General features: G+C 33.8%; 1 protein-coding gene across 5 annotated transcripts in view; it reads right to left on the bottom strand.

The window, feature by feature from the left end:
• The window catches only part of EZH2 (enhancer of zeste 2 polycomb repressive complex 2 subunit), a 121,798-nt gene that overhangs the window by 46,576 nt on the left and 49,409 nt on the right, over positions 1 to 25,813 (bottom strand). For 2 of the 5 annotated variants that reach the window (XM_037835923.1, XM_037835924.1), the window contains exons 3-4: positions 1,957 to 2,080; positions 1,261 to 1,362 (exon numbers count right to left, since the gene is read on the bottom strand). In XM_037835923.1, coding sequence (XP_037691851.1) covers positions 1,261 to 1,362; positions 1,957 to 2,073 — 219 coding nt within the window. In that variant the 5' untranslated portion in view covers positions 2,074 to 2,080. Of the gene's footprint in view, positions 1 to 1,233; positions 1,363 to 1,956; positions 2,081 to 25,813 lie in introns of those variants that run through there. The other 3 variants (XM_037835921.1, XM_037835922.1, XM_037835925.1) reach the window with 3 other exon arrangements.

The raw sequence follows: 25,813 nt of genomic DNA, 5'->3' as shown, positions 1-25,813 counted from the left end.
AACACCTAGGACCTAACCTGTTCCAGGTGGGTATTCCTAAGTTTCAGAGATCTTAACACCAAAAGATCATAATAAGGGAAAGGATTTTAGCAAACAATACACATTTATACAATTGTAAACCATAGCTTTAAAGAGTTGTCACCTGCCAAAATGCATAAATGACTAAGAATCATTTCAACTCATGTGTTACCATCAAGACCACCATGACATCATTGAAATCTTTAAGATCCTGTCAGTTACACAGATTGGGCTCTGTGCTAACAGTGACAAGTCTTTGAAGGTGGTGTGTCACACAATCACAGCAGTCTTCATAAAGTAGCAAATTATCACTTAATGTTATATAAAAAGTGACTACATTGAAAAAAAAATTTTTTTTTATTTTCCATTGTTAAAATACGTCCTATGTTTGGTCATCCCGATAACAATCATCTATGATAATCGAAATTCCAAATCACCAGCTCCCTTTTTTTTCCTTAAATTCTCATTTCAAATAGGATGCCATATCCTATATTTCTTTCTACATACATACAGGTAATTCAACAGAAACGCCTTAACTCAAATTCTAATGATTGGTTCTTTACTGTTTGTTTCTGCCATTTCCTTTCCATCTTGTTGCAACTTGTATTTTAACACAATAGTTAATTATAGACTCTACCATGGATTTATCAACTTCGAAAATAGGAAACTCTTGGAGTCATTAATATCTACCTTGTTCAGAAAATGCAACAAAACAGAAAACTCCAATTTCTCAACACTGATTTTTAAAAATTCAGTCTCAGCCTTTGAGCAAAATATATAATAAAAAGCTTTCTTAGTCCATGAATATGAAACAAAGCATTTCTTACTACAAGGCTAATTCATATTAAGGGATAAACAAAAGAAAGATAACTGTGAATCAGAAACTCTTACTCAAAGCAGTAATCTGATAAGAACATTAAAGGATATTTGATTTTTAAAAAAATTTTTTAAGCAAGTCTTGGAAAATCTTGGAATCTACTAATTAACAGTGAATCTACTAATTAACAGTGAATGTACAGTCTAAACACTTAGAAATGTTATAGGAATAGCTAGTAATATCATCTAAGCAGTTGTTAACAGTTACACATTAAAAGGAAATGGCACTTAAAAAGATGGACATCTTGAGGGGTCAATGACTTCCTTTCAATAATCAATGAACAGTCCAATAGCATAAACCAAATGTGCTGATAATTACTACATGTTTTGTTAACCAACCTCCCTAGTCCCGCGCAATGAGCTCACAGAAGTCATGATGTGCACGGGCTGTATCCTTCGCTGTTTCCATTCTTGGTTTAAGATTTCTGTTCTTTCCAAAATTTTCTGGCGATTGGAACTAAACATACTCTTTAAAGAAACAAAAGAAGGAGAAATTGGTCATTGTTAGAAAATCAGTAACATCTGTAAGGCAGGTTTTTTAAATCTAGTGATTTCTCAAAAACATCAAGAACATTCCTCAAAAGCATACAGATTTTATACTAGACAGTAGTTTGCCACATTCAAAGAACAGGAAAACACCACACCTATAATTTTATTGAGGGTGGGAGGAGAAAGGAAATTATTTCCAACCTTTCTTTGTTAACTTTGTATAAAAAAAATCACAATGACTTTAGAAACATAAAACCATGAAACACATTCCTTTGTGTTTAGGTCCTGAAACTATACGTGCTCTATAAAGGTATACACAGAAGACATTGATTTCTAAGTAGGATAAATAGAAATTAAATTAAAATCTTTCCATTGTCATTAATGTGCATGATGCAATCTTTAGGTTAAGACAGATCAAGGGATCTTAGCTTCCAAGTTTTCCTTTACCCAACTGTAAATATGATCTTGGCTGAAAATGTGCTATTTAACATTAAAGCTTATTTAACTTTAGGAAAGAAAAACAAAAAACTATCCTTAATCATATATGCATTTTCACAAAGGATAAAATTGTACCTTTACTTCATCAGCTCTTCTGAACCTCTTGAGCTGTCTCAGTCGCATGTACTCTGATTTTACACGTTTCCGCCAACAAACTGGTCCCTTCTCAGATTTCTTCCCAGTCTGGCCCATGATTATTCTAAAAGCAATGGTTTCATATTAAAATCACTAATCTAACCAGCCTGAATATGATCACTTGAGTTTTAACCTAACCAGCTTGAACTTGATCATTTGAGTTTTAATCCCCAGCAAACAATCAACAAAATAACACATATTACATTCTTGACATTTGCCAAAGTGCTCATTTACTCTGTATAGTTAAATATTTAAAACATTTCACAAATAATAAATTGTTTAAAAGCAATTTTAAAAGATACATTTACAAAAATTCTACATGCCTAAATAGCAGCCATCTTAAGAGAAATGTGATACCATTACATGTATTAAAGCACATTACCACAAGCTCCCTTTTATTGAGATAAATATTTGAGGGAAAAAAATTCATAAACATCCTTTAAGCTTTTCACCACTAAATTAAGGCAGAAGAATAGTTTACATACAGCACAAGTTGAAAATATATAGTATAATATATTGAGAATGCAAAAATTAAAGTACCTCCCCAATACATACACACACTCATTTTCATCATACTTCTCATCTTAAACACTGTGATCAAGTCTGCATTTTGCATCCTGTGCCACCTTTATTCACATGAAGGGTTTCTGGTAGCAAGAGAGAAAAGGAATGCAGCAAATGCCAAGTAAATTCTCTGCCTTATCTTTAGTTGCAGGCCCTAGGAACCAATGTTTAAATGTGGGAACAGCATATAGCACACTAAATATCTAATTCATACTTTAGAGTCCTTACTTTAAGTCCAAGCAGTGTCCTCTTCTATGACATTTTCTTCTCAAAGTATTAAAAATCAAACTTCTATCTATCAAACTTTAAAAAGTACAAAGCTTTAAAAGTGAGGTTAAGAATTTTTCTTTATTTTATGAGCAATGGGAAGCCACTGAGAAAAGAATTTACATTTTGAAAACATCATGCTGGCTACAATAGAGAACAGAAGGTGATCTGCGGGAAAGTTAAGGAATAGCTATGGGTAAAGCCAGATTAGAAGCCACTGCACTATAATCTCTAGACAAGAGATGACGGTAACTTCTTAGACCAGACTGTAGACAAGCACATGAACTCAAGAGTTAGAGGGTTAAGTTTGCCCAGACTTGGTGATGGTTTAAACATGGAAGATGAGGGAGGACATGAGTTTCTGGTTTAAATAACTGGGTGACTGAATAGAGCTTCATTTACCTGTTTATATAAAACTCAGGCACAGAGAAAACTGCCGAGAGAAGATTTAGAGTAAGAAAAACGAACCTAAGGTCAGTGGGTAACTTTGTAAAATATTCAGAAAGCAAATGGTGAGAAAGCAAATGGTAGATTATTCAGAGCTTTCAGGGAAAAAAAAAAAAAAACAACTCATTTTCTCAAGCATGTTAACTGACTATTATGAATCAGGCAATGAGTACAAAAGATGAATAAAATACAGACTTTGCCCTTATGGAGCTTACTTATGTTATAGCTAAGAAGGCAGAAAAGAAGCAAATACAGTATAATGAGAAGTATTTTGGGGGGAAGGATGTCAGGAATTGCAGGACTGCAGGAAAGGTGACAAGGGAAGTTAATCTTAAAAGATGAATTAGATTTCAAAAGGCAAAGAAAGAATGAAAGAGAATAAAAGGGATATCCAAGGGAAAACTGGATAGTGGGGCAAGTAACAGCAGAGGGGTTTGGCTGAAAGACCCTGTTAGTGGAAAAAGAGAGAGAAAGTCATGAATTAAAAGGACAATGAAAAACATTCAGAATGAGAAGGGGGAATGAGAAGAACGAAGTGATAAGAGTGGGCAGAGATAAGAAAGGTTGAATGAGATCACAGAGGTTTTTTATGTGAAAAGGTTCAAAGTGTGACCTTGCCTGTGAAGTGAAGGGAAACTAAAAGTCATTAGAATTATAAACTCAAGCAGATGACCTCATCTTGAGGTAAAGCAGAAAATGAGATTAGGAAGACAGTGAAGTAGGGCAAAAGGACATCTTTAGGAAGAAATGGGAACTTTCTTTTAAACAATTTTGTATCAACCGCTCCTGTCTGTTAGTTTAGTTAACAGATGACCTTTAAGTTATCCTATGCAAATTATATTTAGACATTTAGCATTTCAAAGGCCTAGGAACTATAAGAAAAAGGGATATCTGTTGCCTTTATAACTCCTAGGCTAATCATACCTGCCAAGTTGACAAATTTATGGTCCTTGGAGGTAGCACCCCTGGTACAATAAAATCTGTATACAGTAAAATATGGTGTTTAGTTTTAATTGAAATGTAATGTGGCTGTAATTTTAAGATACATATTTTATATTACATTTTATATTTTCATGTAATATCATTGTTACATATCGCTATAGTTAGTGGTTAGTGTTTTAAATGACACCAGTATGGTTTTTATCCAGGATATGAAAATAGCTTCTTATTCAAAACAAATCATAGCTCTAGTCGTTAAAACAAGATACTACCCGTTTACAGGCTTTAATTCAAAAGCAAAACAGGATTATGGCAAAGGACCATCAAAATCTTAACAATATAGTAAAGACTTAGATGTTACATTTATATACTTTAAATAAAGTTAAAGCAAGACCACACAGTCCAGAGTCTGTTTTATAAATCAAACACAGACATATCCTGAATTTTATGCCCTTTATTACTGTTTCATTAGATAGAAGATATTTTTACCATCCTGCATCAATTCACAAGAACATTTCTCTGAGGGCTACCATGAACACCTGAGGAAGCCAATTTCAAATGGCTGTGATCTTGGCTCGAACAAAGGACCATATCTCCTTAAAAGACAGTGAGTGGTTCAGGGATGGACACATGAACAAAAGCAGTCCAGTCACAGAATGTCTCCTGCAATGCTTGGACAAAAATGCTCATTCTTTTCCACTAGATTTGAACCTGGAAACATGTAGCCCAAAGAATTGCTGAAGCCATCTTGCAACCATGAGAAGGGAGCTTGCAAAGAAGAAAATCAACAACTGGGAAGAAGAAAAAAAAAAAAGCCAAGAAATGGACCATGATCATATCACTTGAGCCCTGAGTCAGACATACCTTGCCAAATCATCTCCAGAACCATTCAATTATGTAAGCCAATAAATTCTTTTTTGCTTAAACCATTTTGGATGCGGTTTTCTGCCACCTGAAATATAGAGGCTTCTAAGATACATACTTAGGGTTGAGATTATACATACAACACTGCCTGAATTAACAGAAGATGGGTTCTAATGGTTTACTGCTTCATTGTCAATGGCATCATTAGAAAGAGTTGTTACATAGTGCTGATTTGCTAACCAACAGGTAAGTAGCTTCCTCCATCCCCTCAGGTTTATACAGACCCCCAAGACGTGGCCTAGATAAACCACTCTACCTCTCAGATGACCAGGCCACACAAGCCCAAAGAATTAGCATTCTCCTTTAGCAGTTCCAATCCCTGATCCACTTGTGAGAAGCCTTTACAAAGAAGACTTTCCTGTCCCTTATTCAGCTCCAAATACTAGGTATAAAAAAGACAAAGTGATTAAAGTAGAGGAAGGGGTAGTAACAGAAAAGATGGAATTTAACAAAGGATTATGAATACTGAATCTCTTATAATTTTCTTTTTCTTAGTTGCTAAGGTATTAGAATAGCTAGAAGGAAAGAATTTAAATGGTGGAACTATAACCCATAGCATCCTTTGAAATTTGTTCTATAGCTACTTATTAAATTGTAATTTGAATGTCATCACCTTTTTGTATATATATTTCCCAATAAGGAAGAAAGTGAAACTACAGTGCTGTAACTCATAATAACTTTGGAAATTTCCTAGTTAACTACTTGTTAAATCACACTTTGGAAGACACTACCTTTTTGCATGCTATGTTTCCCAATCAGAAAATAACTGAAAACTGTGGAACTGTAACCCGTAATATTCTTTGAAATTTGCTTTCTAACCACTTGTTGAATTGCACTTGGCAAGTTTTCACTTCTAGGTGTATGTTATATTATACAATAAAAAATATGATTTAAAAAAAAAAAAAAAGACAAAAGCTCCCTAGGCACCTTCAATGTCCCTGGGTTGCCTTTCTTTAAAGGTTCTTCATTCCTAAAGAATTTGTTAAATCAAGACAATGTCTATATCTATTTGGTCTTGCTGAGTACTGTTTCTACTTGTCTAAATTACAAACTACATGTACTGCTCACCTTTCCTAACAAAATTAATAGCATTAATTTTGACCCTAAACTGAATATAAGCTAAGTAAAGTCAAATCCAAAACCAATAAAATTTAAGTAATATAATTTTGACATTCCCAGTCTTGTTTTACAGCAAGACTGTCATAAAACTGCCTATTTGGTTAAACAAAATAAAGTTTCAGTGGCTGAGAGATTCCAAATGGAGTCGAGAGGTCACTCTTGTGGGCACTCTTACACATTATATAGATAACCCTTTTTAGGTTTTAATGTACTAGAATAGCTAGAAGTAAATACCTGAAACTATCAAACGGCAACCCAGTTGCCCTGACTCTTGAAGACAATTGTATAACAATGTAGCTTACAGGCAGTGACAGTGTGACTGTGAAAGCCTTGTGGATCACTCTCCCTTTATCCAGTATATGGATGGATGAGTAGAAAAATGGAGACAAAAACTAAATGAAAAATAGGGTGGGAGGGAAGATTTGGGTGTTCTTTTTTACTTTTATTTTTTATTCTTATTTTTACTTTTTCCGGTATAAAGAAACTGTTCAAAAATATAGATTGGGAAGAAGAATGCACAACTATATGATGGTACTATGAACAGCTGATTGTATATCACAGATGATTGCACGATATGTGAATATATCTCAATAAAGCCGAATTTAAAAAAAAATTACCTAGAAGTTCAACAACAGATTGGAATTGGCAGAAGAAATAATCAGAAAATTTGAAATTAGGAGAACTGAAATTATCCAGTATAAGGAATAGAAAGAAAAAAGAATGAAGAAAAGTGAAGACAACCTGATACTTCTGGGATACCATTAAGCATACCAAGCATTATAGAAGTCCCAGAAAGAGAAGGGGCAGAAAAAATATTTGAAGAAATGAGCGAAAATACTCCAATTTAACAAGACATGAATAGACACAGCCCAGAAGAACAATGAACTGTAAATACGATATAAAGAAATCCACACCAAAAGAATCCTGAAAACAAGAGCAAAGCAACTCATCACATATAACGGAGTCTCAGTAAGATTAAGTGCCAATGTCTCAACAGAAACTATGGAGGGGAGAAGACAGTGAGCTAACACATTTAAAATCTGAAAGAGAAAAGAGATGTCAACAAAGAATTCTATATCTAACAAAACACTCCTTCAAAAATTAGAGGGCGATTAAGATATAACCAGATAAATAAAAATATGACATACAAAATCCAAAAGACAAAACAGTAGACAGTAGACATTACACTGAGTGAAATTAGCCAGAAACAAAAGGACAAATATTGTAAGGATTCACTAATATTAACTAACATTAATGAGCAAAGCTTGAGAGTTAAAGCTGAGAACAGATTATGAGGAGATAGAAAGGGTAGAGTTCAGACATTTGATGCTGAAGGAGTACAGAATGTTCAACATGATTGATTATATAGATCCAGAAATAGCACAATACTCTGTGATGGTATCACAATATCCTAAGTAGTCTGAACAAAGATGAGTGTGAGTACGGTTGAAAGATCAAGGCTAGGGGCACCAGAAGGAAAGACAGAATATAAAGACTGGGATTATATAAATTAGCAAAACCTAGAAAGGTCAAATTATGGTGATTAACGGTACAAATATATGAATGCTTTTGTCTGAGGAAGAACAAATGAATGTCAACATTACAAGGTGTTGAAAACTGAATGTTGTGGGGGAAAAATACAATCAATGCAAACTAGAGTCTAGAGTTAACAGTAACATTGTAATAAGCTTCCATTAATTGTAACAAATGCAATATACCAAAACTAAATGCCTTTAAGAGGAGAATATAAGGGCGTGGTATGGGATTCTTGGTGTTGGTGTTACTGTCTGACATTTTCATTGTATTTTATTTTATTTTTTCTTCTATCTTTTATTTTTTTATTCTTCATTTTTCTTTCTCCTCTTCCGCTTTGTTTGCGGAAGAAATGGAAATGTCCTCATACAGACTGTGGTGGCGAATGCATAACTATGTGAATATACCAGGAATCATTGATTGTTTACTTAGGATGGATTGTATGGAGTATAAATAAAACTGTTTAACAGTTAAAAAAAAAATTGCCTATTTGGAAAACTCTGGCCTTTAATAATGCTTTGATGTTTAAGATGTTTAACAGTTTGCTTCAAGGGCAACTGTTGATCTTTCAGTTTCATTTACTTTTTACATTAAAATTCACTGCTTTAATAAACTCAAAAGTAAATGCTATACACCAAAATTAATTCAAAATGGATCAACGACCTAAACATAAGAACTAAAACCATAAGAAAATATCTTCTGGATCTTGCATGAGGCACGTACAAGCAACAAAAGAAAAAATAGATAAATGGGCCCTAAAAATTGAAAGCCTTTGTGCAAAGGACATTATCAAGAAAGTGAAAAGAAGACCTATAGAATGGAACAAAATATTTTGAAGCCATATATCTGAAAAGGGTTTAATATACAGAACTACATTTAATATACAGAATATATGCAGAACTACAACTCCACAACAAAAAAAACAACTCAATTTACAAATGGGCAAAGATTTGAATAGACATTTCTCCAAAGATATACAAATGGCCAATTAGCACATGAAGAGCTGCTCAGTATCAATAGCCATGAGGGAAATGCAAATCAAAATCACAATGAGAGACCATTCACACTCACTAGAATGGCTATTATTTTAAAAATGGAAAATAACAAGTGTTGGAGAGGATGTGGAGTAATAGGATCATTCATTCATTGTTGGGAGGAATGTAAAATTATGCCACCAGGCCATCATGAAAAAGTTTGGGGGCTCCTCAAAAGGTTAAACATAGAACTACCATATGACTCTGCATCCCAATTCTATGTATACACCCAAAAGAAATGAAAGCAGGGACTCGGACAGATACCAATGCTCATAGCAGCGTTATTCATAATAGCCAAAAGATGGAAGCAACCCAAATGTCCATCAGCAGACGAATGGATAAACAAAATGTGGCATACATATACAACGAGAATATTACTCAGCCTTAAAAAGGAATCAAGTTCTGATACGAGGGACAACATGGATGAACCTTTAAGACATTATGTTGAGTGAAGTCAGTCAGACTTAAAGGGATATTGTATGAGTCTACTTAAAATAAAATAACTAGAACGTGCAAATTCATAGACAGAAAGCAGAATACAGGTTACCAGGATGGGGAGTAAGAGGGCAGGGGGAGGTAATGCATAATGGATGTAGAGTTTTTGTTTGAAGTGATGGGAAAAGTTCTGGATGGTGGTGAGGGTAACACAACATTGTGCGGGTGATTAATTCTACTGAATGGTAGGCCTGAGAGTGACTGAGATGGAAAAGTTTGTTAGATACAGGTTTCCACTGTAACCAAGAAGTTAGGATTTAAGGGATGGTTATGATTACTGAATCACACTTACTGGTTATGATTACTGAATAATTATATAGATATTCCTTGTTTCTTTCTGGTATGTTAGAGTATACAGAGGGAAATATCTGAAATCCAGCTGCCCTGATCTCTGATAATGATTATACATCCGTTATCTTGTGCCCTTCTAATTGTAAAAACCTTGTGACTGAGCCTTACTTGTACCCATTTTATCCAGTTTCTTCAACTTTGGTGTCTTGTGATCACTAAAGATGGCCCCTAATGTTTACTAATAAAGGGCCTTGGGTTAGCCCAGAATTAACCCACTCCAAGTAGAAAGTTAATCTTGATAACCAAAACTGGATCTAACCAAAATGGGCCCACCTGACATGTGCATAGCTTAGACTTTAACCTGTATGTCACCCATACCTCATTATAATACTAAAAATCACACCCATCATCACATTAAGGTCGCCATTTTCTTACATGCATTCTGTGACTAAGCATGTAATCAATCTGTGCATATTCAATAATTAGATCACCTCTACTTACATCATCTAGAGCCAACGTGCTCATTATCCTTTAACCTGCCCATCTTTAGATACTATAGAACTATCAGAATTACTACAGTTCAGAGAGACAGATTTTGGGGCCGACAGGCCATCTGTTCTGCTCTGTGCCTAACAATAAACTCTTTCTCTTTTTGAAACCTGGGTGTCTTGGGAATTGGTCATTTGCGCTATCCGGCAAAGAATCCACGAACTTTGTCCAGTAACACCGTAATTTAAAAAAAAAAATAAGAGCACAATAGAGACAATGACAACTAAATACAGTATGGGATCCTGGATGGATTCTAATAATGGAGAAAGAGTTCAAAAGGACATTATTACATCATACTTAAAAACATGAACTTGATTAACTTAAAGGGATGGTATAAGTGAATATTATTGTTCTTAGGAAATGTACATTTGTTCAAGGAGCACAGGATATACAACATACTCTCAAATGTTCAGAATATAGATATGGATGGACAGATAAAAGGATATGGCAAATGTGGCAAAATGTTAAGAATGGTAAATCTGGATATGTGGGAAGAAGGATATGTTGGAGTTCTCTATATGGGTTTTGTATTATTTTTGTAACTCTCCTGTTAAGCTGAAATTATTTCTGAATTAAAAATTTAAAGAAAAAAAAGGAAATGGTAAATAAGATTTTTGTAGGTAATGATAAGGAAAATACAAAGAGAACTCAGAGTGACATACAGATGTTAAAGAATTGATAAGAGATAAAATTTAATTAGCTAAGAAACGTAGATATTATGCCTGAGGGGAATTCCAGAAAACAGGCCCTTAGAAAAGGGAAAATCACAAGAAGAATCCAAGAGAAGCAGATGACTAGCTAATGCACTGAATATTAGAATCACTCAAAAAATGACAAGAACAGAGATGGCAAATGGATTTTATCTCATGTAACCACTATATCTACAAGAATTCCGAGGCCAGACCAGGTTCTAGCTCAGCAGGAAAGAGTGCTATCATGATTAATAATGCCTGTTACAACAATAAACAATAAATAGTGTTTAGCACTATTAAAACCTAAGTCCTATACATCAGTCCTAAACAAGAGGCAAGACCACAGACTCCAAAGCCAGACTAACTGGGTTCATATCCCAGTTCTTTCAGGTGTGTGAATCTGGCCAAGTTACTTAACAGCTTTGCATCTCACTTTCTTCATCTATGAAAGAGATGAATTCAAGAGTACCCATCTCATATATAAAGTTATGAGACTTTATGTAAGGTGTGTAGAACACTACACCTGGCATACAATGAACACTGTATATACACACACACACATACACACACACACACACACACTTAAGTGTTCACTATCCACTACACAAATGACCAGTGAGTGAGCTCAGGAATTGCAATGTTCATTTTTTAAAGTTAAGTTAGAGAACAACCCTATTTTTTTTTTAATGATAAAATATACAGTGCATGTGCATTTCAAAAAATAAGGATGATGGGGCATCTCAGGACAGAAGGCAGATTAGACAAATGACTATCAACTTTATAACCTCAAAGAAGAGGGCCAGGGCAAATAGGGGCAAAACTACATAACTTTGGAAATCAGTGCTTTGACTAGATACTGTAAAGGTAAAGACAAAAAGAACTATATATAAACACTGTATTCTAATTGGTAAATTTGTTTTGAACAGGGATACCAGTTAGTAATTCTAAAAGTACTCTACATGTATAGGGTTAAACAAAAAAGTAAACAAATTGTAGATAATGTGAGCCAGGCTTCTCACTGTCAGAGATACCACTATGAAATTTTAATATGTATAGATACTCAGAAATATAGTACTTACGTATACATCCATACATTCACAAATTTCTAGTCCCCAGAGGGACTAGAAGCAGCCTCACTATATTAGCAATGGGCCCATCTTTTTTTCTAAATACCATTCCCCAGTGCAAGGTATTGGGCTGATTCTAGGTCTAGGGCAGGAAAAACACAAGAGCTCAAAAAATGAAATATCAAAGAGAGGAACCAAACTGAAGGAACTCCCAATGGCCAAAGGTGGAATAATTTGAGTAACAAAATAAATCACAATATTAGAGTATAACCAAAATAATAAAGTATCCATGAAATAAATGATTAGATTAAATTACATTAGATTAGATAGACAGACATATAGACAGATTAAGGGAGAAGAGGCAAATCTTCCTGCTAGAATAATCCCAAATAATGTATGTATATACTTCCCCTCTCTGGGAGGTAGAGTGCAATTACCTAACCCTTGAGTGGGGGATGGACTCAGTGACTTGCTTCCAAAGAATACAGAGCATGGAAAGAAGATATATAGTCACGTTACAGTGGAGAAACCTGGAAGATACCATCAAGTGATCATGTTGATATCATGTACCCTGTTATGATGTGATCATGTTGGTATCATGTACCCAGTTACGATGTGATTAAGAAAGTCACTTCACCTCTATGGTATCCTTCCCTCAAACTCATAACCTCAGTCTAATCTTAATTAAAACCCAAATTAAAGGACATTACTACAAAACACCTGACCAATACTATTCAAAACTATCAAGGTCATGGAAAATCACAGATAGGAAGAGACTAAGGAAACAGGAAAACTAAATGGAATGGGTATACTGGATTGGATGCAGGAACAGAAGAGGACAATAGTGGAAAAAACTGGAGAAATACAAATAAAGTCTCTAGTTAATAGTAATGTACTAGTCTTGGTTTCTTACTTTTGACAAATGTACCACGATTGTATAAAATCTAAAATTATTCCAAAATAAAGAGAATTAGGTTAAACAACAATCCAATGTAAAGACATTAATTTTTTAAATGATAAATGGAACAGAAATACATTTTTAAAATGTTATATAAAATGTTCAACAGAAAAAACACAAAAATGCAGATGATTAGAAATATTTAAAAATACATGAAGTTAAAGAAAATAGGTAGTAATTAAGATTACTTATACTTTTACATATATTAACTTCAAAGGCCTTTCAGGAGTGGGGAAGAATTCCCACGTCTTAGAATTCTATTTTAAATCTGAAGTAACATTAATGAACAATTTAAATGGAAAAAAAGATCTCCCTATGAGTCTATAACGTGATGTCTATTAAAACATAATACCCTCAGGCTATATTAATAGAAATACAGAATCTGACTTGAGACGTATTTGTGACACTGACTGTACACGTCAAACAACACCACTGATCAAATATCAAGAGGACTGTATACAATTCAGTGCCAGCTGAGTTGTGTTTAAGATGGACAGAGAAACATGGTCTTTGCCCCAGCTTGAGAAAGCACTAAGTACAGAACACAGAAAAGAGAAGGAGTTTGGAGTTCATAGAAATAGAGAAAAGCATCAACATGCACATATTCTAATATTTATTGAGCATCTAATATCTGCCAATCACTGTTAAAGAAACTGAAGATTTAACAATAAACAGACTAAAATCCATGGCCTCAGAGAACTTACAATCTAGTTAGATGAAAAGTCAAAAACAAAGTAAAATATTTGTCAGATGGTACTGAGTGTTATGGAGAAAACCAAAGCAGGTAAGGAAGGAAGGTCAAGGTAAAGTTACCACATGGAACAGAGTATGGTAAAAGTAATACACACAAAAGAACCAAAGCCAGTGGGACGCTGAGAGCCCACCAACTTGCACTTTGCTCCCACCAACTAGCAGCAATATATTAACAGCAATTCCAGTAGTAATAAAGTATGCAATATTTTTTTCTAATAAAGATTCCAAGAATAAATTAGATTGAATACTCAGATTTCAGTAACTTTAAATTGCTTCAGTGATCAAAACAGCTTTACAGAATTTTCAACTGACACTAAAGGATTGCCAGCTGTCCTGTTCTGGTTAACTACTAGGTCTGATTATCCTGAAAAAATAAAGACTAAAAGCTAACACCATTTTATAAAATCTACTTATACAAATAACCATTACACAAATAACCATTCTCTGCATAAGTATTAAAGCAAATTAAAGAAACAGGTTTATTATAAAACTGAAATTCCTGAGGCTATTTCATTCTATTTTAAGATTGGCTGAATATTCAGTCTCAACAAAACATCATCAAATGTACGTGATTTTTACATTTGCTTTGGTTTCACCATAAGGAGGTATGTTTTTAGATAACTAACAAAAATAGTCAAGACAACCTTGGAATGCCATTCAGTCAAAAAACTTGAAAAACACTGTATTAGCAGAAAACTGGAGTATTTGAAGTAATTCAGGAATAAATGCCAAGATCCTTGACTGGAATGATGGCAGTGGGAATGGAGGAACAAAATGGCAAGAGATATTCTGAAATTTTAAAACCAGATATAGTCAGAAGAGCTCAGAAGAGGATAAAGTCCTAATTGAGCCACTGCTACATCAATGAATTTGGAACATATTACACAGTTTAGACATTAACTATTCACATTGTAGTTTGCTATCACAGAAAATAGAAAGGGCAGAAAATTTAAAGAAAAAAACACCATAAACTCTTCTCAAGCTTTTTGGCCTGAAGATTCATTGATATTCTTAAAAATGTCAATTTTTAGTTTATATGGCTTATTATCTATCAATATTTGACATACTAAAAATCCAAAATTGAAAACTTTTTTAGAACATCAATTTGTTTAAAAATAACAAGGCTATTACATGTTAACAAATAAGATTTTATAAAAAACTACTTTCCTTAAAAAAACTACTGAAGGGTATTTTTACATCTTTGCAAATTTCCTTAATATATGGCTTAATAAAAGACAGCTATATTCTCATATCTGCTTCTGCATTCAATCTGCTCCATTATGTTGTTTTGGTTGAAGTATTTGAAGATAATCCAGACTCAATTCTTAGTTAGAAAAATGTAGGGCCTTTTCAGGTAATTATGGACATCATGCTTTAATATTACACTGAAACTGTTCCATGAAGGACACATATCATATGATTCCATTTATATAAAATATCCAAGGCGGCGACTGATGGTTGTCAGGGGCTGGGGGAAAGAGGAAAATGGGAAGTGACTGCTTAATGAGTACAAGTTTTCATTCTAGGGTGATGAAAATGTTTTGAACTAGACAGAGGTAGTGTTCTACAATATTGTGAATATACTGAATTGTTACTTAAAACGGTTTTGTTTTGTGAATTTCACCTCAATTTTTAAAAAATGACAAACAAAATGTTCAATGAAGAAAGCAGTTACTTCAGCTTGCAACTCAATCTCATAGATACTTTTTCTCAAGACAATCATACTTCTGTAAGCAGTGGTAGTTTCCTTAAAGATTAGTTGCAGTACAGAATCTGAAATTTTATCAATGAACTTTTCGTACTCTGCCACATCAAAATTCATTGGTCTATTCAATTTGAATGGCTCTTTAACCCATGTACAATTTTCCAACCTCTTTCCTCATTTGAAAACTATTGGTCCACTGAGTTATGCAGATCTTCCAGAATGCTGGCATATTTCAAAAAATCATATTTGTTAAACCCACTGATCTCATCAGAGAAGTCTTTAAGTGCTGTCAAGCTCATGGTTTTCCAAAGTTTGAGCTTGAAAGCTCAAATGTAATCATTGGCAATAAATACGGTCAGTTGCTCTCCTTTAAGTGACAAGCTCACTTGATTTAAGAAACTGTCTGCCAAATACCCCAGTCTGAATAATCAGTTTGTCAGCCCCTCTTTCAAGAAAAATGGTATTCCTTAAAAAAAGCAGCTCACAATTTAATGGCATACGTGTTTTTCCTTGAGAATCATCAGACTTCAGTATGCAGAAATGCTTTATACACATTCTCATCTTATTGCACAGAATATTAAAAAAACATATTCAAGGATTGAGATTTAATAAACTTAATTTTTACTATTTCATGAAGAACATTCTTAAACAAAACTGGTTTTAACTGCAGTTGCTAAGGTGTTAACACAGTTTTTACCCACCATTGCTTCTGCACCATCAGTGCAAATGTCAACACAACAAAAAAGGCAAATAACATTTTAGTATTATTAGGAAAATAGTTTTGGCCTCAGAGACCCCCTGGGATCCACAGACTACCTTTGAAAACAGCCACCATAAGTATATCCAGACACCATATGAATCAGAAATCATAGCAAGAGCCTGCATCCTTTCCATTTGCCTAGCAGAGCCTAAGAACAGGCAATATATTCAAATTATATATTTTTATATTTCATAGGAATGAAAGCCTAGAAATGACTACTCTTTGAACTTAAAAAAAAAAAAGGAAATAAAATCTATGTAAAGTAAATAGAAGTTTCAACTGTTAGAGGAAACATTTAAACTCTCAAAACATTTAAAACAGAAAAAAAGGAGAGAGGGTAGGAAGAAAGGAAATGCAGCAAAATATGGTAAATATGGGTATCTGGATGGGGGTATGTTGGAGTTCTATGTATTGTTTCTGTACAACTTTTGCAATTCCCCTGGAAGTCTGAAATTATTACAAAATAAAGTGATCAAAAAATCTATATGAAGAACACTTAACAAAGGATACTTCACTATAACTGTCAAAACTATAGAATCCAAGTGATAGTTGGCCATGTATCTGTGCCAAATTAAGTGACTATGATCTAACAAGGTGATAATCTTTCAACCTGTTTTAAACAAATTGCTTCTGTTTTCACCCATCTTGTCCCTATCCTTCCTATCCTATCCACCCATCGTTCATCACTGTATCACCAATAGTCATGGTCACCATTCTGACACTCCAACTATCTAAAACAACCACCCCTACCTGCACCAAAACACTTCATCCTACCCCCATAAAAGAAAAGAAAAATTTTGTTCCAGGGATCTTTTTGCTTCCTAGAATGCCTTTATTTTTAAAAAGGAGAAGAATGACAAAAATACACAAGCTCATGACTGCTGGATCCAAACATGCCATCCAAATGACTTGCAAAGTGCTAAAAGAAACTTAAAGATTTTTGTTTTGAGGTCTTGGGAAAGACAGCAATAGAGGTACTACAGGAATAGAGATATTATCAATCAAGTAAGTAAGAATTTTGACTGGGATGAAGAAAATAGTGTGGAACTAAAGTGGGGAAAGTTACACAGTATTGTCAATATATTTAACAACTGTTCACTTAAAATGATTTAAATAATTTTATGTATATTTTTATGACAATTAAAAATAAATTACGTAGATCACACTCCCTTTATCCAGTGTACAGATGGATGAGTAGAAAAATGGGAACAAAAACTAAATGAAAAATAGGGTGGGATGGAGGAAATGATTTGGGTGTTCTTTTTTTACTTTTATTTTTTATTCTTATTTTTATTCTTTCTGGTATAAGGAAAATGCTCAAAAACAGATTGGGTGATGAATGCAGAACTGTATGATGGTATCGTGAACAGCTGATTGTACACCATGGATGACTGTATGGCATGTGACTATATCAATAAAACTGAATTAAAATATAAAAAAAAAAAAACAGAAGTAATTTAATCTTAAAAAAAAAGAATTTGACCATTCTGAAAGAGCTAAATCCTGTGAGATACAAATGTGTAAGATATAAAAGGTGTTTTAGTGCCTGCACTTTTGTGGATTACTTGTACCTGCAACTATAGAAGAGAAACTATATAGAGCAGCATTTCTGTTCAAGAAATACCTAGGGAAAATATATGCCTGTGACTGATGATAGGGTAAAATACAAAAGAAAGAAAAGATGCTCGTATTTGTAGCCATGTTTTAAGTCATACCAAAAAATTAAAAGGCACATGAAAATTATAGTAACGTGGCAATCTTAACTGAATTACAGGTAACACTAACTTGATTACTGCAGCAAAAAGTGGGTCGACTTTGCTGTGATGTGTGTTCTACAAAAATAAGATTATTTTCCTCCTTCCAGCAAGAATAAACTCCAGAGTTCAACAAACCACAAACCACTATTCCTATGTTTATTAGAAAGCAGGATCAGTTTACAAAGACATGTATTAGAAAATAGCCATATAAATTTAAAATCAACTGAAAAGCTGTATTATCACAAATGTTTTAAAGACTTTGTTTGAATATATGAGTCACAAACCAAACTGACATGTAAAGTTTTCTTTGAAAACTAAGCAAATCTATTTTACAGGCTAAATCCTCTTACTTTGTTGAGTATATATTCATTACGGAGACATTGTGGAATGTAAATGGCAACAAAAAAATATCTACCAGAAGCTAAAGCTATGGTATACAGCTCATTTATAATTCAAAGATAAGACATGAGATTCATGTTATTTCTTCAACACATTTGATACAAGTAAACAGAGTGAAAAGGTTGATAAGTCTGATGCCAGATGTTCTTCTTCCTAGGAAGCCTATTTTAAATCTTCTATCTCAAATATGCCAACATCTAATTTAACTTACACAAGTATAACAACATACACTCAGCAAAATTTTATGAAGAAAACTCAACTGAATTAAATACAAAGGATCTATTCACCATCCCAGCCAGTAAATATATGCCTACATGAGCATGAGATAGATGACATCAATCTGCCAGTCCCACAACCTGTTCTGCATGCCTCTCATACTGTATTTAGCCACTCAGAGTGATTTCAGTAATCAAAGATAAAGTATTTTTCATATAGCATTAGCCCCTAGGTGCAAACCAACAACTCCTCGCTCAACAGAACAGTGCTTTGTGCTCATCCCAGAAGAAAACTGGGCTGGTTTTAGACCTAAAGAGAAGGTATTTTGTAATATGGCATCATCCTAAGAACTGTTCACAAGTAATTTTGCCTACATGTTCAGCCTTCCTTGTAATCCTCAGATCCTAAGTCTCAAATAAGATTCGATTCACTCTGAATTCTGAAGACCGAATCATAAATAGAAGGGGTGACTCAAACTACAAATTCCTGAACATTTACAGAACCTCCCAGGATTTCCAGGTATCCTACAATCTAGTAAAAGTAGGTAGTTTCAGTACTTAAGTTCAGTGTACCCTATAATCAATTCTTTCCAGGAAGTAAAAATGCTTCTAAGTACCATTTCTTTAGTCTGTGGATACCAACAGAACCCCTCACTGACGCAGAGACCTACATGTTTGGCTGTTCAAAAATAATTTTGCCAACTTTGTTTGTACTAGGATTAAATAATTTGAATATAGGAATATTTCAGATCAGAATTTTATGAAAAAGGATACACACACCAGCTTTTTCCCACCCAGTGTATGACAGATCATAATACTCTTTCATAATCATAAGGACAGATTCTACTTTTCCCATTAAACAAATGATACATGGTGTTCATGTTTAAATAATTATAATGTGTGATTTCAACAAATTCACAGATAAAAATGTTTAGAGACTGCATCTATATTCAGCACAGTAAAGATTCTCAATAAATGGTGGTTAGTTCTGTTATTTACAGGAACATGGTAGGAACTCACGTACCTATAAACAGAATACAATGAAATCTCACTATAGATTATAGTTTTGTCTGCATCAAAAACATTCAAAATCTGCTTTAAAGATGTCTGAAATTCTTCCACTGCATAAAGGAAATCAACCAATATTCTTAAATTTTCGAGTTTGCTAACAAGCATGTTTCAGCAATATATGAAAAGACAGTCTTGAGTATAAAAAACCAAGACACTAAAATGTATAAAACAGTCATAAGGTTTGTCTTTTTAACACTTTTTTTTAAATCTACTGGAGACAGCTTGATATGCTACATATGAATTTGGCTCTTATGAATACATCTGAGAGATGAAGACGATCAAAAGACAAATTTGCAGAGTCATCGCTTTCATGCTCCTCATTCATTTTTCCATCAGTTTCTCAAGCTTTCTGACTTTAATCAACAATCTACTATATATATAAATCAAAACTTTACAATATTAATATCATGGCAGCAGCTAGCAAAATTTACTTGATGCTAAACAGTATAGCCTTGCAAAATTCACTTGATTGATTCTTGCAGGCTCTGTTTTGGGGGTATGGCTATTTAACTAATTATTTTATGTATGACTTGCTGCTAAAGAAGAGATTTCAAGTTTTCAGGGCTCTAGTCCTATGTGGCAATTCCAACAACATTTAATTAGCATGTACTACATACCCCCCCAAAAAAATACTCTGCCATATAGGTTAATACAGAATTTCTTCCCTTGAACTTAAAATGAAGGCGGGAGGGAGAAAGAAAAGCACAAAAGTGTAATGCAAAAATTACGGTTCTTTCTAAGAAGGAGATAAGGTAGCTATTTTATTTAGCTATCTTGAGATGCTAAAATGGTAGGGAAGACATTCCAGCAAAAGGGCAGAGCCAATAAGCATACAAAAAGATGTTCAACACAACTGATCATCTGGAAAATACAATTTAAAACCCCAGTGGGACACTTCATACTCATTAGCTATCTAAATTTTAAAAGGCTAACAATAGCAAGTGGCAGTGAAGATGTGGAGAAACTGTAACTCTTGCACAGTTACAATTGTAACTCTTAATGTACAGGTGGCACAACCACTTCGGAAAACAGTTTGGCAGTTTCTTATAAAGTTAAATCTTTATTTACCATATGATCCAGCAGTCTAACTCCAAGGTATTGATCCCAAGAGAAATTAAAACATATGTTCACAAGTCTTACACAAATGGTCATAGCAGCTTTACTAATAGCCCAAAACTAAGAACAGCCCAGGTGTCCATCAACAGGTAAATGAATAAACTGTGGTATATTCACACAATGGAATACTACTCAGAAATAAAATGGAACTGCTACAAGCAAAAGTCTCAAAAAAAAAAAAAAAAAAAAAAAATGCTGGATGAGAAAAGCCAGTCACAAAAGAGTATATACCATTTAATTTCATTTATATATGAAGTTCCTGAACATGAGAGATCTGATCGGTAGTTAGGGGTGGGGTCAGTTATATACCTTAAGTGATTGGTGATGACACAGGTGTATACATTTGTCAAAACTCTTCCAAATATGCGGATTTTACTGTGTGTAAATTATACTTCAATGAAGTTGATTCCGTGAACTAAAAATGTCTTTTTAGACAGCAATCTGAAGACATCCATTAAAACTTGAAATGTGCATAGTATTGAAAAGGCATTCTTCTTAAAGAAAGTTGTCATACAGATGTTCAAAGACATGTAAAGATGTTCACATTTTTGGAGAAAGCAATATCCACCACAGAGGATTGGTTTACTGTATGATGACACACTGATAAACTGGAATGCTATGAATACTATGTACCACTTATAGAGGAAGTACAGCCTGATAGTTCAGAGCAGGGGGTGGCCATCTTTTTCTATAAGGAACTACCTGGTAAATATTTTAGCTTTGGCAGGCCACACAGTCTCTGTAACACTATTTTTCTTTGGGTTTGTTTTGTTTTTTTTTTAACAACTCTTTAAAAAACATTAAAAACCATTCTTAACTGGTGGGCCTTAAAAAACAAGCCAAGGCCAGGTGATCTCACTGCCCTCCCCCCTACATGGGACCTGACTCCCAGGGGTGTAAATCTCCCTGGCAATGCAGGATATGACTCCCAAGGATGAATCTGGACCTGGCATCATGGGATTGAGAACATTTTCTTGACCAAAAGGTGGATGCGAAATGAAACAAAGTAAAGCTTCAGTGGCTGAGAGATTTCAAATAGAGTTGAGAGGTCACTCTGCTGGACATTCTCATGCACTATATAAACAACACTTTCTAGGTTTTATTGTATTGGAATAGCTAGAAGTAAATACCTGAAACTACCAAACTCCAAGCCACTAGCCTTGACTCTTGAAGATGACTGTATAACTATGTAGATTACAAGGGGTGACACTGTGATTGTGAAAACCTTGTGGATCGCACTCCCTTTATCCAGCGTATGGATGGATGAGTAGATAAATGGGGACAAAAACTAAATGAAAACAGGGTGAGATGGGGGGATGATTTGGGTGTTCTTTTTTATTTTTTATTCTTATTCTGATTCTTTCTGGTATAAGGAAAATGTTCAAAAATAGGTTGAGGTGATGAACACACAACTATATGATGGTACTGTGAATAGGCGATTGTACACCATGGATGACTGTATGGTATGTGAATATATCTCAATAAAACTGAATTTAAAATCAAAAAAAAAACAAGAACAAAAACCAAAAAAAAAAAGCCAAGGCATGGATTTGAGCTGACCTGGGCTTACGAGATCAGGGCTTTGAAACCATCCTTAATCTACCTCTAGTCATTAACTAATCTCTCCATCTCCTATATACAGTATATAAAATAATGAACATAACTTAGAACAGTATGAAGCACATAAAAATGTGAAGCACATCTCTGTATTGACCTTAAAAAGTTGCATTAGAACTAAATAACTTGATTCCATTTTTGTAAAATATATGTACAAATTATAAAAAATACATAATATGAATAGATAGGAAAAAGTTGGGGAGGAATATAAACCAAACTGTTATGGTAAGGAATGGGATTACAGGGTTCAAAGAAGCTTTCCTTTTATAAAAGTCTAACTTGTTTCAGTATTTTAAATTCAACATAAATAACTTTTATTTAACCAATAAAAACATTTCTAAGTAAACAGAAATAGATATGCAGCATCATTTCTTTATTTAATGGATCCTAAACATATTTAAACTAAGTACTTCCATTAAGAAATTACATCAACTCTTAAAAATACTGGCACAATAATTAAAATTCATGTATCAAACACTGTGCCAGATATAGTGCTAAGAGTTTCACACATATTAATTCATTTAATTCTAACCACCTTACGGGATAAATACTGTTGTTATCATCACCAATTAAAAATAAGGAAATTCAAACTTCATGAGGACAAGTTGTCCAAGGTACAAATTGGCAAATCAGGAATTGGAACCCAAGAAATGTGATTTGAGTAAGGCACACTTGAAACTCGACTATACTCTTGAAACTCCACTATACTGCTACTTTAATGCTATTTATTACATCTCCAGCTGAGAAAAGAATCCTCAAAGATATCTTTTAGTGTAGGACATCATATTTCTCCTCCCACAAAACTAGAATTACTTACTTTTAAAATGCAACTTTCTGATTGATTCAAACATACTCACTCTTCTTGAAGGCCAGCAGATAACATGGATAATAGAGGTAATATGGAGTAGATAATATGGAGTCAAACAATTAAGGTTGGACTTCTGACTACAAATTTCTAACTGGATAATCCTGGGTAAATTCTTAGCCTCTCTAAGCTACAGTTTCCTTATCCATGGTTTTTGTAAGAATTAGAAAGAAAGCAACTGGAAAATAGCAGGCACTTTAATAAATATTCACTTTTGTCAAATTTTTGTACTGAGTAGTGCAGTGGCAAGATACAGAAGACTGCAACCATCTTTGAAATTAATCAGCTGTAACTTCTGACTTGCTAATCTACATTTATCATATAGTTTTAAAACAATAATGGGGGGGCATCCCAATAAAAGGCCCATAGTTACATGTTTTCACTACTTCAGTTTTTAGCTTCAAAATCTGTCTTGATTTATTCCAGTAAAGAACTCTTTAATTTTAAGAACACTCCTTTCAATTAAGAGATTTACTACCCACTCACTCTTTTCCCTTCTATTTTTGTTCAAGGATCATCAATATCAACAACTCATCAACTTAAGCATATGTCATATACTGGGCATCCAGATGCATCAAGCTTCTCTCTAGTTGCCTCAAAAACATTAGTTCCATCTAAAGTATATCCAGTTTTGAGTATCACAGAGTATAAGAACAGAATCCAAGAAACCATGGAACCTGTTTGCGGTGACTGTTTTTTTTCTTTGTAATCACTGCCTCTTAAGAGGGCACTTTCAAAATTCCTCACAACCTATATATTAATATATACGGTTTGTTTTTCAAGTTTGTCAAATTATTTCCCTACACTTTCTAAATTTCCTTCACACATTCAATTATTAAACCCCTATTCTCCAGCAACCGCCAAACTAGGTACAAGGTATACAAAGAAAAATAAGACAGAGCCTCTGCCTCAAAGCACTTGCAGTATAGTAAAAGAGACAGATGCATAAGCAAGTGATTACAATACAATTTGATACATGTATAATAAAAGTATGAACAAACTGTAGGAACACAAGAGTGCCTGGAAATTCAGGGAAGTCCTCAAATATCATTTGACCATGAGCCCTTCTCTGAATTTAATGAATTTTTCCTCTGGACTTAAGCTGTCCCCCAAACTAAAGGTTTCACTTGTGCATATAGAACGCTTCATAATTTACAGAAAAAATTTCATCATCCGTGCTGCCAGGAAGACTTCAAGACTAATCCATAAATCACTTGTAACTGACCATGCATTATATGGTCAAAAGATTTTTTTCCTTATTGGTTTTTAAAAAGCAGCAGATCAACTTTCTTAAACACTGTTATTTAGGCCAATACTGAAATTAATTCATACTCCCAGAGCATGCCAGCTCAAAGGATGGAAGATAATCTGGAAAAACATCACAGCTGCCTGGGGAAATATGCCTAAAATTTTTAAATGGCCAACACTGGCATAAAAGCATTAGAACTTTTAATGCCCTAATGACATCTGGTACTTAAACTTGACTAAATACATTCTCAATTCCACCTCTCTCTCTCTCTCACACACACACACACAAAATGATAATTTTTTAAAAATCAACTTCCCAAAAAGCCTTTTCAAAAATATCTTGCGGCAAGTACAAAGACAGTAATTATCAAATACAGAGAACAGAAGGACAAAATTACAATTTATCCTAAAACATCCAAATTTCTACCAAAATCTGCATAACTGGCTCAGCTCATACAAGTGGACAAGATATTTTAATATAAAATTATCAGTAACTGATATAAAAGTAAACATTACTTAACTATCTCCCTCAACACCTGGAGCAGCATCAGGAAATGTCTGTTCAATGGTGTCCAAAACTGCAAAATGTTTGTAAAATAGATTTTTACACTGCACTTCTGTACCTCCATTTTTATGAATCCCTAAGTTAGTTGATGCCTACTAAATTTTCGTCAGACAGAACAATGTAAATTAAAGAGTGCCTGTGTTTCTCTAAATTTTTCTTTAAATATATTCACACACACACATCCCCTCCCCAAAATCAGAATTTAGGACACAAATTTCCTAAATCGTTTTCAGGACTTTAAACATCACATTCCCTAATACATCTTCAAAAAGGGATAACAGGATTTTTACCTTTACTTCTAGGAACAGGTCCTAGAATCCTATTGATTCCTAACTTTATGGACTATAAACAGGAAATTAGAATACATCTTAAATGCTTTCATTTTCTTGCAAATAAAATTATGAATAAATGAGCTAGGATTACATATTTGTTCTGCATTTTATTACTAAATGGGAAGTAATTGCTAATGCTCATGAACGAAAGAAATGGAAAATAAACTGCAAAACTCCAAAAGTACATACCATGTTCAACTGTGCGGGCATTAGTGTTAAGGTTTAGTGTTAAAAAAAAAAAAAAAAAGTGTTTTTATGTTCATTAAAATGCAATAAAACTAAACTGATAATGGTCTTTGAAACCTAGAAAATAAACCTGGAACAAAAACAGTTTTAAATACAGAAGGCAGACTTTTATTTCCAAAAGAATTTAGATTTTACAGACTGTGATAAACAAAGGAAGTTTAGTTTAACTGTGGGCAGCACAGTCAATTTCTTAGACGACAAACATTTCTTCCTTAGTTTTTTTTTGACTCAAAATGCTATTGTTCACAGAAAACAAGACCAGTTAATAA

This window comes from Choloepus didactylus, chromosome 5 (assembly GCF_015220235.1).
Source record: "Choloepus didactylus isolate mChoDid1 chromosome 5, mChoDid1.pri, whole genome shotgun sequence".
NCBI lineage: Eukaryota > Metazoa > Chordata > Mammalia > Pilosa > Megalonychidae > Choloepus > Choloepus didactylus.
This window is presented reverse-complemented; position numbering and strand designations above follow the sequence as displayed.